Source organism: Prionailurus bengalensis, chromosome E1 (genome assembly GCF_016509475.1).
Source record: "Prionailurus bengalensis isolate Pbe53 chromosome E1, Fcat_Pben_1.1_paternal_pri, whole genome shotgun sequence".
In the NCBI taxonomy this organism is placed as follows: Eukaryota; Metazoa; Chordata; class Mammalia; order Carnivora; family Felidae; genus Prionailurus; species Prionailurus bengalensis.
The window spans coordinates 11,427,818-11,442,432 of NC_057347.1; the positions used below are offsets into that span (position 1 = coordinate 11,427,818).

Sequence of the window (14,615 nt, forward strand, 5' to 3'; positions counted from 1 at the left end):
GCGGCAGGCTCTGCTGCTACGGGCAAAACTGTGTCCCTTTCTGCCCAGAGGGAAGTCTGACATGTCTGGAGTTGGATGGTCACTGAGACCCTCCACTGACTCTTTGTCGGTTGCGTGGGAGCTTGGGAAGAGCCCTGCCAGCAGCCAGAACAGTCTGGAGAAAGGGGGAGAGTGGAAGAGCAGCCTAGCTTTGAGGACCCTTCTGATCCCATGTGGTGTCTGTTGCATTCCTGAGCTTCCAGGGTCAGAAAGCTCTTCTGGCTAAGACTGGGGAGGACTTCGCCCACTGGGCGGAACCGGAGGGGAGAAGAGCCTCTAGGGATCTCACCCAATGCTCTCATTGACCATTTGTCCATTTTCCATCCAGTACATACTTATCGAAGTCTCCTGTCGCTATCCCTGTGCTCGGAGTGCAGACCTCAACTCAGCAGAGTCCCTGTCCCCAGGAGGTCAGCCAGGACAGGGGCGGGGGTCTGCGGTAGGAGGTGCACTGCTTGGTTCTGCCTCAGGGAGGGCAGGGGAGAGTCAGAAGAGGCTTCAGTGAGGAGAGAAGGTGTCATTTGAATTAGGTCAAAGCGCAGTTAAGAGCCATAGCAAACCCAGTTCTCTGGATGTTTTAGTGGAAAAGGGATCGATACTGGGTGCCTGTGGGCCAGCACCTTGCAGGGTTTCACTTGGGTTACTCACAGCAGCCCTGTGAGGCGTCGTTTTCACCTTTGCATAGCTGAGGAACTGAGGCTCAGATTAACACCTGTCCTTTACAGTGTCCCTACTGCAAGAAAGAGGGCCCAGGCCCAGGCCTTGGGGAGCTCTGTTGGATGGGAAGGGCAGGTAGTTTTCAAAGGGACCTTGGTAGGGAGCTGACTTGCAAGGGGGTCTCCCCTGGAGTCTTCTTCTGGTCCCTCTCCCTCATTCTTGCCACACTGGGAAAGTGCAGCTAACGCCAGCCAGCCTCTCAGAGGACCATAGTGCTTAGATTGTGCACTCCTGGGGCCAGAGTCTGTGACGAGGGGGTTCCTTATGAGGACCCCAGTCCTGAAGAGCCCTTGGGGATCACACACTCCACCACTTTCACTGGCAAGAATAGGGACGGAGGCCTGGGGAGATTAATGCCCCACTCAGAGTCTTGCTGTGGGAGGGCCGAGCCACAAGCCAGCTCAGTCCACACTGGACCCGGCGCTCTTTCCCTGTACAGCGCTGCCTCAGTGTCACAGCAGCGTCACCCGTGACAAACTCTTGGTTAACCAAGGGCCCCGTGGGGGTGGCCTCACTCCCACATTTGCTTCTCCCTTAGAGCTGCCATCGCCCTCACACCCAGACCAGAGTGAGATAAGAAGCCGCCTTCTGCCCGGCACATGCAGAGGAGTGACCTACATGTCACAGTGAATGGGACTGTCACCAGACAGGTTCAGGTTGACTGACCTCTCCTTCCTGCTTTCCTCCCCACTCCCACCTCCCCGGCCTAACAGATTGCCAGGCTTCGGAGTGAACTGGACGTCGTTCGAGGAAACACAAAAGTCATGTCTGAGATGTTAACAGAGATGGTCCCCGGGCAGGAGGATTCGTCCGATCTGGAGTTGCTGCAGGTGAGGGGGGCCTCGTCTTGTGGAAGGTCTGGACCTGGGGAAGCGGCAGTGAGGCAGGAGCGGAGCCCGGGGGGACTGTCGTGGGAAGGGACATGTAGGCTCACACTCAGCCTCGTGCTTCCTGGCAGCGATCAGATGCCAGCACCAGGCTCTCCTTTTTACTTGCCTTCATAACATTTTTTGCCCCGATAATAAATTGCCCACTGTAGAACACGTGCCCCTCAAAAGATGAAGGAAGTATAAGGAAGAAGATAACTCATTTTCTTTGATTCCAGCATCCACAAGTAACCCCTGTCGATGTTTTGATGCATTTTTTTCACGTTTGTTTTCATTTCAGGTGTAGTTGAGATCCTGTTATGTGCCCCGTTTTGCGTATTGCTTTGCTTCCTCAACATTATGTCGTAAACATTTGTGACAGGACCTCCTCAACCTTTCCTACATGAGGGAGCCCTTCTAGCCACACTTTATCCCCCAGAGACTCCTGAGACTGAAATTAAGTAGAAGCTCCTTTTCTTTTACTGAATACTGAGGATTCTGGGCTGGGGTCGCCAACATTATGGTTCCTGAGGACCCGTTGCTAACTGGCCTCCTCACCCCCTGGACGCCGAGTGGGTCTGGGGGCATGACAGAGAGGGGTCCAGTAGCAGGGCCAGCCTGCAGGGCCGCCCTCAGACTAGTGTCTGAGCCAGCCAGATCCAAAGCTAGTGACCAGATCTCCACCACACCCATCTCAGACGACTCTGGCACTTGTAGAAAATGGCACCCGCACTGCCCTTAGAAGCAGTGACCTTCTGGAGGGGTGGAGAAAGGATGCCATAAACCGCAGGTGCCAGGATCTTTTCAGCAGGAGGCAAGATGCTTGAGTAAACAGGTCAGGAGCCAGACTGGCTTGGCGAGCTGGCAGGAGTGCCTCACGACGTGCCTGCTTCTGCTGTTCTTGTCTGGCGCTCAGAGTCGTCAGTCTTGGCCCCCCCAGGCGCCGTACCTCCCACCCTGCTGCTGGCACACAGCTCGAGGTCTATGAAGGCCCGGCTCTGATGGCCCTGCCTTTCAGCAGTGTGCACAGCGAAAGTGACCTGGTCCCAGGCAGCCTCTTGTTGTGCCTGCTTCCTCCTGGGAAGCCGTCGGCTCCTAAGGAGGTGAGGTGACGGTGGGTGAAGGCCTGTTCTGGGGCTGACACGGAGCAAAGCAGAGGTACATGGAGTGTGGTCTCTGCTCTGGAGGACCTCCCAGCCTGGTGCAGGAGGCAGACAGGAAACAGCTCCTCTCCACGAAGCCGTGACATCGGGTTGCTCTTGAAGCCGAACCGAGTACTCTCAACCGGCCCGAACGAGGAGCCCTGAGCGGCCTCTCGCAGACCTCACCCCTGACACCTGCAGCAGACCAGGTTGGCCTGTTTGGCAGGTCCAGCTTTCCACTGCAGGGGACCCAGTGTCCCCTTAATGCGTCACTGACCTCCATTCCCAGCCTGCATGGGGAGTTCTTCCAGGCACTGGAATCTGAGAGCAGTCCAGAAACAATCGAGAAACTGAGAGGGCCTCTTGAGGCAGCGTTGTGCTGTGTCAGCGTCCGAATTCCTGCTGACAGGGGGTTTGCAGTGGACAGAGCTGAGCTCCTGGCAGCAGGGGGTGGGCCAAACAAAGCCAGCATGCTTCCAGACAGCCATAGCAGACCCAGACAGCAAGCATACTCCGTGCGTGCGTGCGTGCGTGCGTGCGTGTGTGTGTGTGTGTGTGTGTTTAAACAAGCCCATCAGCCAAGACAAACAGAACCTAATCTCCTGGCATCAGCTCACAGTTTTCAAAAATAGGTTGCTTCCCATGACGTTTTCCTTCCCTCTGTTTTGTTCCAACTCCAAGCCTACCAGCCCTCCCTGCTATCGTATAAATCAAACAGAGAAGGAACGACTCCGGGTGCCAGTGGGAGGCTGGCCTTCCAACACGGGAGATTCAGGAGTTGGGCAGCTCTGTGTGAACAGCCACGGCTCTCCTTGCCACTGGCCTCGCTCCTCAGTCATTCTTGACATCTTCCCTCTTCTTCTTCCTGGGAGAGTTGGAGCCAGCTGGGCAGGGGCTCCCAAAGGCCAGGGCCACCCCAGACAGCGAGACTGCCACATGGGAAAATGCCACCATCTGCTTGGAAAGTGATGGGATTGGAATGTGCCCCGAGGACCCCTCAGTTGAGCTGGAGGGCAGCCAGATTGCTCAGGGTAGAAGCTGTCCAGAGCTCACAGTGCTGGCCAGGGCCATGGAAATAAACCCATTTGTCACCACCCCAAATGTTCACGCCAACAGAAGCTGCTCCCGATTGGAGTGTAAGCTGCTGGGTAGGAGGAGATGCAAAGAGAGGAAGTTGTAGGTGTCGGTCCCGGGACGCATCGGTGTGGCGACCATAACCACGGCCGGGGACGTCCCGATTGCTTCCTGTGCCTAGCAGAGCATTTTCAGGTGTGGCCTTGAGCAGAGCCACAGCGAACCTCAGCAGGAGAGCCATTTGCTTCAAGGGAAGCGGAGGCCACTCCTCATGCTGTGCTGTCAGCGTAGCCGGAGACCCTGAGGGAAACTGAGGCAGGGTGCCCAGAGGGAACACTGTGCCGTGTGGGATCCTCCACTCCCTGAGCTGGGAGAGTCGTCCTCGGCAGGCCGGCTCCACACATGTGCTCAGATTCCACCTACAGCGTGTTGCCTGGTGTCCCTGCCTCATCTTTCTTAACATCTTCTTGACACGACAGGCTGTCCACGTGAGCCCATGGAAGCATTTCGTTTCCAAATGCACGTCCTAGTTAGACTTTGGGAAGCGCTGCGGTGAGGCAGAAAGAGCCACCGGGTTCACATCCAGGCCCTCCCGCTGACAGGCTGGGCGATACTGGGCCAGTCGCCTACCCCTCAGGGCCCAGAGTGATCACACTCAGCTTAGAAGGGTAGGAATCGTCCATTTGAGGTGGCGCACAGGCCCATCGTACGCAAGTTGGAGCCCCCGTGATTACCATCGGCACCCCCTTCTATACAGTGAGCTAAAGTCTGTCTCCCTGTAGCTGCTACCCTGGTCTGTCATCTTTGACGACAGAACAAAACAAAGTCTTCTTTGGCAAGGTGGGTCCTTAAATGTTTGAGGACTGCCATAAGCCCTTCCACGGCCCAGTCTCTGTGTGGGACAAACGTGGCTGTTGGCCGCCCACCTTGTAGATGACCTGTCAGTCCTCAGCAGGAGTCGGATGCTGTAAATGGAGAGCATTTCCATCAACACAAAACGTTCCATCTCTTTCTCATATGGCCGGTAAGCCAGGTCTTCCCCCATCCTGTGTGTGGGCACTTGGGTCCGGGCCTGAAATTTGAGACTGCATCTGTGTCTGCTAGAGTTCACGTCCTTAGCCGCAGCCCGTGAGTCCAGTGTTTGAAATCTTTAAAAGATCCCGAGGCTGTCATTCGGTATTCTCTGTCTCTCCCAAATTAGCCTCTTGAGCTTTGTCTTCAAATAGTAATAACTTTTAATTAATCCAGTGATGCCAAAATTGGGCATTCCTACGTGGCCATCCGTCAGATAATAAAAGAAGCCCTCCTCCGCATTGTTTCTTCAAGTAGCAGATGGTATATCCCCTCTTGCGTCTTGCATCATTTCAGCAAAAACCAGGATGTCCAGGACCATTTTCTCTAGAGAAATCTAGTTTATTCTACATGTTTAGCTTCATTATCCCCCCTTCTCTTCAACAAAGAGTTTCTCCTTCCTCCCCCCTTCCTTTGCAGCTATAGAAAAGAGATCTTCAGGACCTTGTTCCGTGCTCCTTAGAACTTGGAGAGGGTTCAGAGGAAATCCATAAAGATGATTAAAAGATTGTTTTATGAGGTGGGGATGAGAATGTCCCTTGAAGAAAAGATAAAGGCATTGGGATTAATTAGACAGAAAGAGGATATTTTAATACGTTCTGATCGATGGAGGGCTTTCGCACAAAGAACACTGACCAGCTGTTCTCCTCCTCTGTTGAGAAGCCGAAATCTTCAACACGTAGGAAATTCCTGTCCTGGCTGTTGCACAGCAGGAAGGACGACCTGGGCAAGACTTCGGGCCAGAAGAAAGTCGGTCCGTTTGGTTGGTTTAGAGATGGAGGTAGGCAGAGGAAGGTCTCCCCAACTGCGCCTGCCCTGGGTCTGGCTGCGTGTGACCCCATGAAGGTCATGCAGGCGGCCAGCTGGTGGTTGGTGGCAGAAATCTCAACATTCTGGTTCTTCTCTCCCCTTTGATCTCTATCTTTTTTCTCACTGTTTATTTATTTTAAGACGATGGAGCGCCGGGGTGGCTCAGTCACTTAAGCATCCTACTTTGGCCCGTGTCTTGATCTCGCGGTTTCTGACTTTGAGCCCTGCGTCGGCTCTCTGCTGTCAGGGAGGAGCCCTCTTGGGATCCTCTGTCTCCCTGTGTCTGTGCCTCTACTCCATTCTTGTGCTCGCTCTCTCCCTTTCAAAAATAAACAAACATTAAAAAAAAAAATGATGATGACTTAGGGTCACATTCAGTGCTGGCTGGCTCATTCAGTGGAGCTTGCAACTCTTCGTCTTGGGGTTGTGAAGTTCGAGCCCCACGTTGGGTGTGGAGATTCTTTAAAATTAAACAAACAGAAAAAGAAGGTGGTGACTTAAAAACTTGAAGGAAGGAGATGGTAAAACTTTCTCTGTGCAGAGACCCTTGGACATCCTTGATTTAGAAGCTCCAGGCCAGACTCTCGGGGCCAGTTTAGGCAAAGCTCTTTGGGAGGTGCCTGGGGACCTCTCTCGGGTTGGGCCACAGTGGCTTTGCCCATGGGGTGGGTCGGGGGCCATCTCACTGCCCACGCCAGCTGGAGGCTGTGGGAGCAAGGCAGCAGGTGCAAGCTCAGAGCAGGTGTTTCTGGTTCCTCTAGTTCATGAGATCACACATTCTCTGCCCTTGGGTCTCATTCTTCCCAAGAGCCGAGTCGCAATGTTAGAGCCAGGAGAGGTCTCAAATCATCTAGCACTTTCCAAACGCCTCTGTAAAGAAATGGAACCCTTTTCTCCACAAGTAAAATTCTCCAGAGAACTGCAGTGTTTATTTATTTTGAGAGACAGCGTGTGAGAAAGCATGAGCGGGGGATGGGCAGAGAGCGAGGGGGAGAGAGAGAGAATCCTAAGCAGGCTCCTGCCACGTCAGTGCAGACCCGGACTCGGGGCTCGGTTCCGTGAACGTGAGGTCACGACCTGAGCAGAAACCAAGAGTTGGGTACTTAACCGACTGAGCCACTCAGACGCCCTTGTACTGTTTAAAATAGATAAAAGCTGCCATGGGGTGGGGTGTCCCAAAACCCCATGCCGTGGAGGCACTTTAGCGGCACTCTGCAGAGCTTCAGCACTTCGCTGACCCCCTTTTCCTTCCCCGGAGAGAAGCCGTTCCAGAGGGTGCTGGAGGCTCGGAGAGCTGATCTAGTCAGTCATGGCTGCTTGCTGCCTGCCACTTGGTTCCCAGCACACGGGAGGGCCTGGGCTCCGTGGGGGAGACTGAATCCAGCCCTGCCCCTTTTCATCTAGTGGTTCTGTGCTTTGGGCATCTGGAGCCATGTTACTGAGACGCTCCCTGCCACCTTCTGAGGGATCTGGTTTGGTTCTCCGTGGGTTCCGGTAGACCATCCTTGAGGGCTGCTCTGCGTTCGGAGGCTTCCAGTGGTTAGGGTGGGGGTAAGGGCTGGTCTTCACTTATTTGAGGCTCTGATGGAGGGGCTCTGGCGACCTGGGGCCGCAGCCCCGAGTAGAGGTATGTCCAGAGTGCTGTGGAAGTCTTGAGAAGGTTGGGGTTGGGGGGAGTCTCCAGAAAAGATCGAGCTCCTTTGGCTCCTCAGAGATCTTTGGCAAACACCTTGAGTGTCGGTCTCTTCTATACCAGGCACGCCGTCACCCAGGGAGAGGGAGTGACAGGGTGGCCCAGGAAGGGGTCCTGGCAGACAGCAGAGAGGCAGGCGCTGTGCCTCTTTGCTCTGTCCACTGCCCGGCCTCCTGTGTCCCCGGGCTCCGTCTCTCCCACTCCTCCATTCCCGTGCTCTTTGGCTGGTCTCTGGCGTGTCTTCCAAAGCACTGGGCAGGATCTGCTACCCGAGAATGGCCAAGCGTCTTTTTTCTTTTGGTTGACGGGGGCTGGTCTTTTAAAGTTCATCTAAATCCGTGTTTCCTTCTTGGCCCTAAGCAGGTACTCCTTGAACTCTTAACAGTGTATTAGAAATACTACAATCATTTATACCGTTCGTGTCAGTCCTGGCTCCTGGAATCCTTCATGCAATCTACTGTGATGGCTTCTTTCATAAGTGCCTCTGTGGGCTTTCGTTTCGCTTTGTTTTGTTTTATGTTGATGGCCTGGCTTCATTTTAGCCCTCACTCATGAGCGTACTTTGTGTCTGTAATTTGGGTTTCCACTGGGCCTTTGGCTTTGACTGTTCCTGTGGTGACTGGATTTGACCTGTGAGTGTCCACCAGCATCCATGGCAGTTAGTGTGACAGTCCATCACTCGAGTTCTGGAAAGGCTCCAAGTCCCAGGCCAGTTCCTGAATGCCCCTCTCCTGGCCGGCCTGGGGATACGAGCCATTCACAATGGTAGAGAGTGGCCATTTTGTGGTATTTCACTCTTTACTGGGCATAATGTCTTGTGCAATTTATTTTTGGTATTTGCCTCTTGTTATTCAGACACATGGCTGTATGTTTATAAGTGTTTACTACTGGGTCACTGGGGCCTGGGATGAGTCCTGGAGAGGGAAAATTAGATCCTAGGTGAAGGACAATTCCCCATTCTCTGAGTGGAGAGAGTGCTAGGTAGAAGGCTAAGCTGACGTGGATAACTGAGTGAGGACAGTGATGGGGAGCTGGTGGTTTGCAGGCACCGAGGACTCAGAGCACCGTAGAGTCCAGGCCCCCATCCTTCTTCCTCCAGCCTCAGCCTGCTTCTGACCTCCCCTCCTCTGCATCTCCTGCTGGTGGGAATGCCACTCCCTGCCTGGGCTGATCTGGCCAGGGCTCAGCTGGCACCGGAAGTACCAGCTCGGGGGTAGGGAGAGAGGAGTTTTGACTATCCAGTGATTTGCTGGGAGCCTCCTATTTCCAGGATGATCCTGCCTTCTCCCAAACAAACAATGGGGGTCTTAGGAGAACCAAGAGTGGGAATCTGTTCATAGAAAAAATTAGAAGGTCTAGACACTGGGCTTGCTGTCCCTAGAACCAAGAGAAACATTAGCATTCTAACTCTACAGAGGGCCAGCAACTGGGTAGACCCATGACCAAGGCAGTGTTTCCATAACCAGAGAGACCGGGCGCGACAAGCCAGAGAATCTCCAGGTGAAGCTGTTTTTCTGCCGGTAAACACCAGACTAGTTTGTACCCAGCTGTCTAAATCTAGATACCTTCTGTCTTGGAAATTACAGCTGGAATGGGGTGACTCTGGGCTGACCCACGTGGGCTGAGCCGCTTTCCTCAGCTGCCTCCGCTCTTGGGGAAGCAGCCCCCGCAGGCCGAGCAGCCAGGGGAGGGGTGACAGCAGAAGCCGTGTCCAGGCCTGGTGTCTGGCTGGTCATGGTCTACTTATTCTGTGATGGACAGGTGCGTCGAAGTCCCGACCTTGCTCTTACCTGCAGGATCAAGCCTAGGACACGCATCCCCCTTCAGTGGTGAAGCAAGAATGTGTGTGTGAATGCGTGTAAGGGAGCACTATTTCGGTGCCTTGGACCGAGTGTGGACAGAAGGAATGCACCTTGCCTTCAGTAATTCTCCCTGGAGCATTTAGGGAGTAGCTCCTACGTGTCAGTCATGGGTACTGGAGAAACAGGGACAAAGGATGCCGTCTCTGCCCTCAAGAAGCTTCAGTGTAGAGTGTAGGGCGTGAGGCAGACCAGGAGCCCGGTCATAACACCCCGTGTGCAGTGAGCACAGTGTTACAGGGCGCCATTGGGTGCCTGGATTCCCTGCTTTGCGTTTGGCCACCTCTGTGGTCCACTCAGCAGATAATTCCTAGGCCTTTTCCCTGCGTGTAGCTCCGCACAGGGCATGAGGGGGAATAAATGGTGGCACCTCCCTCATGGAGTTCATGGTCTAGTGGGAGGAGAAACCTAGTTCTAGCCAAGCTCTGGGCAAAATACAGAGCTGAACAGAGATCGTGTGTGTGCAGTGAGTAGAGCAGTGACTTCTACCAGAAACATTTCAAAAGGAGGTGGTCTTGAGGCCGAGCTGTGAGAAGGAAGGACCTCTGCCCCTGCCCTCAGCCCCTTCATTCACTGGGTCATCAGCTGCCTCCTGCGTCTAGGTGGGCAGGGACAAGCTGTCCCCTGCTTCGCCCCCATTGGGACTCGGAGCTTTTGTCCTTAGGCTCTTCCTGTACTCAGGGATGCTGCAGGGCCAGTCTGGGATACAGGATGGCAAGGAGCCCTGGCAGGTAGGTGAGGGAGCTCCACAGGCAAGTTTCAACGAGAGCCTGAGTCTGGCTGCCATCTGGAACAGGAAAAGCCTTCAGTAGCCAGGCTACAAAGTGGTAAGGGTCTGTCTTCAGAGGGATAGTCCTTCCGGGGGTAGAGAGGGCCCCAGTGGTGACTGGGAGTTCATGAGAGTCATCAGCTGGGAAGGAACATCAGAGCTTGCTGAGCTCAGACCTCAGCGAAATGTCAGACGCGCCACCGAAATACACCTGGTGTGGTCGTGCTGCCGGGAGTGTAAAAACTGATCTCTTTCTTTGGAGGGTCTTCTGCTGTTACCAGTCTGTGTTCTAAAGGACCATGCCCTTTCACCCAGAAATTCTGCTTCTAGTAGCTTGTCCTGTGGAAGCACTGGCACAGATGCAGGAGCACGTGTGTGTGCGCGAATGTTCCTTGGTGCTGTGTTTGGGCCGGCCAAAAAGAGGCCTCAGCCTGAATGCCCAGCAGTTGGGGGGGGAAGGGGAAGTGTATTATAATACACGAAGGGACGAGGCTGTCTGTACAAAGCCGTGGGAAAAAAGGTTGTCGAGAGTATTTCGCTGAAGAGAAAAAGCAAGCTGCAAAGAATCCTGTTCTTAGATGTAAGGAACGGTCTGCGCAAACACGTACCGATGTACGTACGACGGCTAGCTGTGGACGCTTGTCCGTCTATTGAACAAGAGCTTACTTCCCCTGCGGTGACAGGAGGCAGAGAGGAGCCTTCCACTTTGCATCCCACCCACGTCCAGCTTTCTGGACAAGCGTGCACTCTTTTTGTGACTTTTAAGAATTGGCGCACATTTTCCCAAAGGAAATGGAATGTGACCAAAAGCGTCCCCATCAGGCTAGCCAGAGGCGCGTGTGTTCCCTAGGAGCTGAACAGGACCTGCCGGGCCATGCAGCAGCGCATCGTGGAACTCATCTCCCGCGTGTCCAACGAGGAGGTCACCGAGGAGCTGCTGCACGTCAACGATGACCTCAACAACGTCTTCCTCCGCTACGAGAGGTGGGGGTTAGGGCCCTTCTTCTCCCTGGGAAAGGCTGGTGCCCTGGCAGAGGGATTTCTTTCCTCAACAATGGAGAGAGGGGGAGGGAGAGATTAGAGTTGGAAAACGGTCATCAGAGATGCTAATGTGTTCCCCGGCTGACTGGGAAAATGCTTCTCCGGTTCTCCTGGGAACCGGCCGGCTGGGCGGAAGGTGACGTGGGGAATTCAGCTCTGCCCTTTGCAAGCCTCAGGCCGCCCAGCCTTCCCCAGTACCCCCAGCCCCTCGAGGGTGGGGAGGGCAGGGCCCCAGAGCTTCACACCTGCTCCTTTGAAGATCCTTTGAGTTTGAAAAGGATTAAGGGGGGGCGGGGGGGATTCTCTACTAAGGAAAAAAGATTTCCTCTTTCCCATCTTTAAAAAAAGAAGAAAAAGATTTTTCCCTCCCTTTGCAAATGTCAGTGTGTCTAGAGTGTTCCAAAGAAGGCAGGGTGTAAGTGCCGGATGCTGCTGCTTAGGGAAACACACACACACACACTCACACATGCGTACATACACGTTCATTTGAGTTCTTTCTGCAGCCAAATCATTTTTGGATTTGAGGTAACCAACTTGAAAATTCTTTTCCTTTTCCAAAGCCTCCCCCGGGAGCAGCAGTTGTCAATAGGAGGTAATGGCAGGTACAGCTCCCATATCATCACTCCGGTGCCTGTACCTTGGGCTTCCCCCCAGTGAAGGCACCAGAAAGCACCTTGACCAGGCCAACCTTCTCCTAAGTCTGAGGCCCTCGGAGACATGGGGCCCTGGCATCAGTTAGGGTCAATGTGACAGATAACTTGCATCTAGGAAACTTCGAGGGTGATTTTGCTCTGGGTGTCCCAGCCCTGGGCCTTGTCTCAGCTTTGACTCTGATAGTAGGGATGGGTGGGGGGGTGGTCCTTTGTCCATCTGACAGACAAAGAAACCTCTGCAGTAAGAATGTGGAGCTACCCAGGAGCCTCGTGTGTCTGTTGGAGATGAGGAGCAGATATGGGGTGCCTCAACTCCCAGCCCGAGACCCCTCAGTTTTGTCATGTGGTTCTGGTTTCTCTACTTTTAATGGGCGTGGCCTTTCACCTGTTAAACCCATTTCAGCCCCTCCTAGGATAGGAAGACGGGCTAAAGTGGGCATTTTCCCAAGTCTACCATGCCCAGTCTGACCACAAATTCAGAAGCAAAGCCTGGGCCAGCAGCCCTGAGGTACCATTCTGGCTTGAGACCTTTTGATAAGACTGATCGTCCCTCGAAGATGGTGGGGGAAAGGTACCCCAGGATTAGAAACTTTTCAGATGGGTTGATACTCCCCTTCTCCTTATAGGCCATGGCTCATAAAAACACACAAATCTTTCTTGCGACCACAGTGGATACATATCACCTAACCAGATGGTCCTTCCTGGGGATCACTGGTCACCAGGCACAGACCCCGGCCAGTGGGGAGACCTATGTGGAAGGACAGCAGATCTCCATAAACCCTGCTGTCTCTAGCCTCTGGCTGGAGAAAGTCTCTTAGCTACTGCTTTGCCCATGACGTTTTGGAACTCTTAAGTGCAAGGGCAGCCTACACACGTGCCTCACAATTGCTCTTGTGTTCCCACCTGGTGTGAGAGTGACTTGGGTATGCCACAGGAGAGGCTCACTGTGGTCACTCCAAGCTGAGTCCCATCCTCAGCTACTGGGGAGTCTTCTGGCCCTGCCAGGGGCCTGTGCTTGTCTTCCTCCTCTGGCTGTCTGCCCTGTGTGCACCCCTTTCCACCAGCAAGCTGAGCTGGGGGCATTTTAGCGACACAGGCTCATCACTCCTAGCACGGTTCTGTGAAATAGGGAGGGGGCTGCGCGTCTCTCCTGGCTTTGCAAATAGACCTCTGAGCATCCCCCAGGTAAAGTGGTTGGCCCAGCCACCCCCTCTAGGGGCAAGAGGGGCACTCTGGGCCCAGGATGTGAGGGGACAGCTGGGAAAGCTTTTGGTCCCCTGGATGTGCCAACCAGCACCTTCCTTCCTCCCCTCAGCCGGCTTGTGGGTGAGCCTGGAGGCTGGTTCTCCTCCAGGGCAGCGCCCCCTACGGAGGAAGGCGTGAAGTTGTGTGTGGGGAGATACACTTTCCCTGGTCCCCAGGTGGCCCCGATTGGTCTCCTTTCCTGGAGGCTCTGTCCCCAGGAGCTCTTCACGGGACCAGGGAGCATCACTGTGCCACGTCATGCCCCTTACTCTGCTTTCCCTTCCCCATTAGGTTCGAACGATACAGGTCAGGCCGATCAGTTCAAAATGCCAGTAACGGAGTAAGTATTCCTTCAGAATTCTCTCATCTCCAGAGGCTGGGAGGCCTATCTCCATTATGTCTCACCTTTGGTTTTTCTAATTGGGACTTCAATATTTGAGCAATTAGGGGCGCCTGGCTGGCTCCGTCTGTAGAGCGAGCGACTCTTGATCTCGGGGTCATGAGTTCAAGCACCGAATTGGGGGTAGAGTTTACTTAAAAAAGAAAAAAAAAAAGAGCAAGTTCAGGGCGCCTGGGTGGTTCTGTTGGTTAAGCGTCTCACTTTGGCTTGGGTTACGATCTCGCGGTTCATGAGTTCGAGCCCTGCATCTAGGTCTGTGCTGGCAGTTTGGAGCCTGCTGGGGATTCTTTCTCTCCCTGTCTCCTTCTCTCTGCCCCGCCCCCCATTTGTTTGTGTGTGCCCTTTTTTTCTCTCTCTCTCAATACGTAAATAAGCTTCAGGAAAAAAAAGTACAGAGCAAGCTCTGGTTGGTGGGATACTGAGGAAGAGCTAACAGGCACATTCCTGGCAGGAGGGTGGCAAAGAAGCCCCGAGTTACAGCTCCTGGGACAGTGACTGTCCTGGTGGCTGGTTCAGCCCTGCCTCCTTTGGTGGGGGGAGGAGCTAGTGCAGAGCTCACTAACAGCCAGGCCCACCATGGACCCTTGAAGTTCCCTGAAACCCAGGTGAGGGAGACTGCCTTGTTCCTGTATTGGGGAAACGTCGATGCTTTTCCTCGGGGACCATGCACGATGCCTGCTGGCTTTGGAGCCCAGCACCAGGGCTCCGAGGCTCACCGCTGTCTTATGCTCTGGCAGGTACTGAACGAAGTGACCGAAGACAACTTAATAGACCTGGGGCCGGGGTCTCCAGCTGTGGTGAGCCCAATGGTGGGGAACACGGCACCCCCATCTTCTCTCTCCTCCCAGCTTGCAGGCTTGGGTAAGTGTCTCATAGGGACAAAGAGGGTCTCCTTTACAGGCCACTTTGTAATTGTGAGTCTGGGCTGAGGGTCCATTTCTCTCTCTGTTGGAAGTCCCAGAGAGAGCATTTTGAGGAATCCGTGGGAAAGTGTATTCCTGAGGCCTGGCCAATTGTACCATTTTTAGTTCATGACTCTTGTCCCTAAACTTAAAAGTTTAAACCTGTGTTGGGAAGAAGGGGTGGAGGGAGTTCCAAGGAACAGGAAGTTGTTTGCTTTAAAAGAAAGGTAGCTGCTGTGTTTTATCTGGAATATTCCATGTGGTTAAAGTGATTGTCTTCTCAATATAAATTAGGCCAAGGATGGCAAATAGGTTTTAGCTCATTGGCTACTTG

The 14,615-nt window shown here is 53.9% G+C and overlaps 1 protein-coding gene across 8 annotated transcripts in view; it reads left to right on the plus strand.

Annotated features, from left to right (window-relative positions):
• TOM1L2 (target of myb1 like 2 membrane trafficking protein) overlaps positions 1-14,615 on the plus strand; it is a 121,591-nt gene that overhangs the window by 89,099 nt on the left and 17,877 nt on the right. For all 8 annotated transcript variants that reach the window (XM_043583312.1, XM_043583314.1, XM_043583315.1 and 5 more), the window contains 4 exons: positions 1,470-1,586; positions 10,891-11,024; positions 13,271-13,319; positions 14,117-14,240. In XM_043583312.1, coding sequence (XP_043439247.1) covers positions 1,470-1,586; positions 10,891-11,024; positions 13,271-13,319; positions 14,117-14,240 — 424 coding nt within the window. The remainder of the gene's footprint in view (positions 1-1,469; positions 1,587-10,890; positions 11,025-13,270; positions 13,320-14,116; positions 14,241-14,615) is intronic.